Raw genomic sequence first — 3,172 nt, 5'->3', positions numbered from 1 at the left:
CCGAGGCCTACACGGGCACGGTTTTTTTATCTATGCTGCCTAAATACATGAGGTTGCTATCTCAATCCGTAATGGAGCATATATACATGGTATAATGTAACGTTAAGGCATCTTTATTAATATTATTTTAACACAATTTACATCCGAAACCTAATTCAAAACACTTAAATTCACACAAACTAGCAAGCACTTATTAACACGTGGCACTAGCGTCCAACTTATAAGACTATCCACTCTCTCCCTCCATATATCTCTCTCCCCCCCCCTCTCTCTCTCACTCTCTCTCTCTCTCTCTCTCTCTCTCTCTCTCCCTCCCTCCCTCTCTCCCTCTCCCTCTCTCCCTCTCCCTCCCTCCCTCTTTCTTTCAAATCTATTTTTATTTATAATTCATGTAATGTTACATTATTTTACATTTGTTTTAGTGGCAAACCCATTTGAAACCTCTCGCCATATGAACAATTACTAACAATTAACTAATAATGAAGAACTTGTGTGTTTTTTTTTGTTATCTCCAAAAAATGAATGTTTATGTTTATAATAATTCTGAACGTGTTGTTTTAATTTCAAGTATGAACATTGTTGTTTAGACAATAAAGACCTAAAGATTCATCTTTATTATTATACAATAGGAACACGCAGTAAAATAGTATAATTACAAAGTGTCCAAGCTTTAAGAATATTCTCAATGATGATGGTTTTAGCTTAAGTACAGTTATAGGATCACTTGAGCCAGCCAGTAATTGTAAAGAGCTTCCTAAAAACTCTGAAGTAGCAGCCACATCTCCTTATTCCAATTCTATATGTGATTCTAATTCACGGTGTCATTGTAGTAAATTCATATATTCCTTTGTGGTACAAGACAAAAAACATTCTGTCCTTTCAGCTGTGCCAGAGCAACATTCTTCCCTGAAAAGACCCTTTTCTCAGGGTAATCGAGTTGCTCAGCAAAGTAATACAATTCCACTTGGCCTTGGACTAATACTTGAGGGTCTCCAGGCAGTCCTCTTCATCCTACTGGGTTCCATGATTCTGATTCACTGAGAACAGATTGTCCAGCTACATCTCATCCAAATAAATCTAACAACATCTCCTTAGATAATATTTTCATCCATGACGAATCTCCAATATAAAAACTGTGCCCAACTCTGTGAGATCCTACATCAACTAATAACTCTGTTAGACCTCTCTTTGGAGTTAAAAATCTCTTGTTCATGCAAACAGAATACTGTGTAGACAAAAGTAAATAAACTATGTTAATCTAGTTAGTCGCAAATGTCACTTATGTATTGACTTATAAAGGTACCAGTTGTTTGAATGTGGTTTTTGTTTACAACTTTCATAACTTTCAAATGAGCAAATACAAAAAAGCACTCTTATTATGGGGGTTACATTTGTATACCTACTATCGATTGGAATAAATTTTAGTTAGTAGCTTAATATAGCTAGTTTTTAATTTCTTTTATAGTTTCAATCATGATATACTCTGATTTCTACTGAATTGCAATAGTCTAAATGACAATTTTTTAGAAAAGAAGAAGAACCATATGAGTTGGCTTTTGCTCATAGGTGCTACTGCTAAATTATCTACTGTTATTTATAAATGAGCACATGTGTGGACTGGATTTAATAGAAGTGGGCCTTAGTATATAGTTTTTTACGCTAAACCATTGGATAGTCTTTCTTGAAGATAAATTAAATTTTTATTTTTAAAGAAAAAATATTTATTTGTTTCAACTTAATATTATAAGTTATTTTTAAAATATTTTCTTATTATTAGGTTTAGAACATTTACTACTGTGGGTGAGCCTCCTGTGATCCAAAAACATGCTGAATATGTGTTTGCAAGTAAGAACGAATCTGAAATTCCTGTTACAAAAAATGTGAGTTTAACTAGTTTTATTATTGTTCAAAATCAGTGAATATATTTTTCTGCAGAGTTGGGCATTAGCTAGCTAATATTTAGTTAACTAATGGCTAAATAGTTGTCAGAATTAGTTCTCCTAAAAAACTGGAACTGATCTAGCTATTGACTAAATTAGTTGTTAGTTCTCCATTTCCACTAACAACTAATGTAGTTGTAAGATTTAGCGATAGTTAATAGGCAATAACTAAATTAGTTCTAATTTTTTAGTGAAACTGATTCTTTGACATTATATATGTCGGAAAACGGAAATAAAATTGATTTTATGATCGTGCGCTTGCTTATCGATTTATTTTAACTTGTCGGGCTCTAACATGTTGGTGTCCCTTAATATGTTCACAGAGATACTGAAAATGAAAATTAAATCGAGTTTATGATTGCGTACTTGCATACCCATTAAACCTTTAGAATTTCTAAAATATTAGGATTCCCTTATATTTTTTCAAAGTTACTATAGTTTTTTTCATGTTCGGCACCTCCGAAATCATTTAAAGAGACCCCAATATGTTAGAAATCCTTAGAGTAAAAAAAATTGATACGCTAACGCACGATCATAAAATCGATTTTATTTTTATTTTCCGCACATTCGAAAATATATAAACGGACCCCGATGTCTTAAAAATCCGAAAAGTAAAAAATACAATCGATATACAAAGGCCTGATCATTAAATCAATTTTATTTTAATTTTCCCCACCTCTCAAAACATACACAGGGACCCCAATATGTTGGCAATACGAAAAGTTAAAATCAATCGATTCGCAAGCACGAGAAGCAACATCAAAGAAAAAAAGGTTATGATTTTATTAGTTTAGTTAATTTTTAAAATCAATTTGCAGATCGATTTATTTTAATTGTATAAGACATTTGTTTTACTAAAAAAAACATTTTATGATATGTTAAAGAAAACTATTTATTGTAAACCAAGGTTTCGCCCCACTATGCAGAGCTAAATGAAAGAACAAGTTACAAACATTTTAGAATTAACAGAAAATTAAAATTAAAACATTTCAAAATAATTGTTATGTTTATAAACTATGTAAAAAGAAATAATAACAGTATAAGGAAGTATACATGTAGGTGGACTGGAAACTAGTTACTAATAAGTTATTAATAAATATAAGCAGGTGTGATAGAAGTTCTAAATATATATCTAGGCAAATAGATTGTAGGAGACAATTAATTAAAATTAGTTATAAATATAAGCAGGTGTGATAGAAGTTCTAAATATATATCTAGACAAATAGATTGTA

General features: G+C 31.2%; 1 protein-coding gene across 1 annotated transcript in view; it reads left to right on the top strand.

The window, feature by feature from the left end:
* LOC106688103 (putative leucine-rich repeat-containing protein DDB_G0290503) overlaps nucleotides 1-3,172 on the top strand; it is a gene marked incomplete at both ends in the record, with an annotated part of 171,142 nt that overhangs the window by 28,625 nt on the left and 139,345 nt on the right. Inside the window, 1 exon segment of the mRNA XM_067045074.1 lies at nucleotides 1,778-1,880. Within this exon segment, the coding sequence (XP_066901175.1) occupies nucleotides 1,778-1,880 (103 nt within the window).

This window comes from Halyomorpha halys, unplaced genomic scaffold (genome assembly GCF_000696795.3).
Source record: "Halyomorpha halys isolate HHAL.00 unplaced genomic scaffold, Hhal_1.1 Scaffold1052.1, whole genome shotgun sequence".
Taxonomy (NCBI): Eukaryota; Metazoa; Arthropoda; class Insecta; order Hemiptera; family Pentatomidae; genus Halyomorpha; species Halyomorpha halys.
This window is presented reverse-complemented; position numbering and strand designations above follow the sequence as displayed.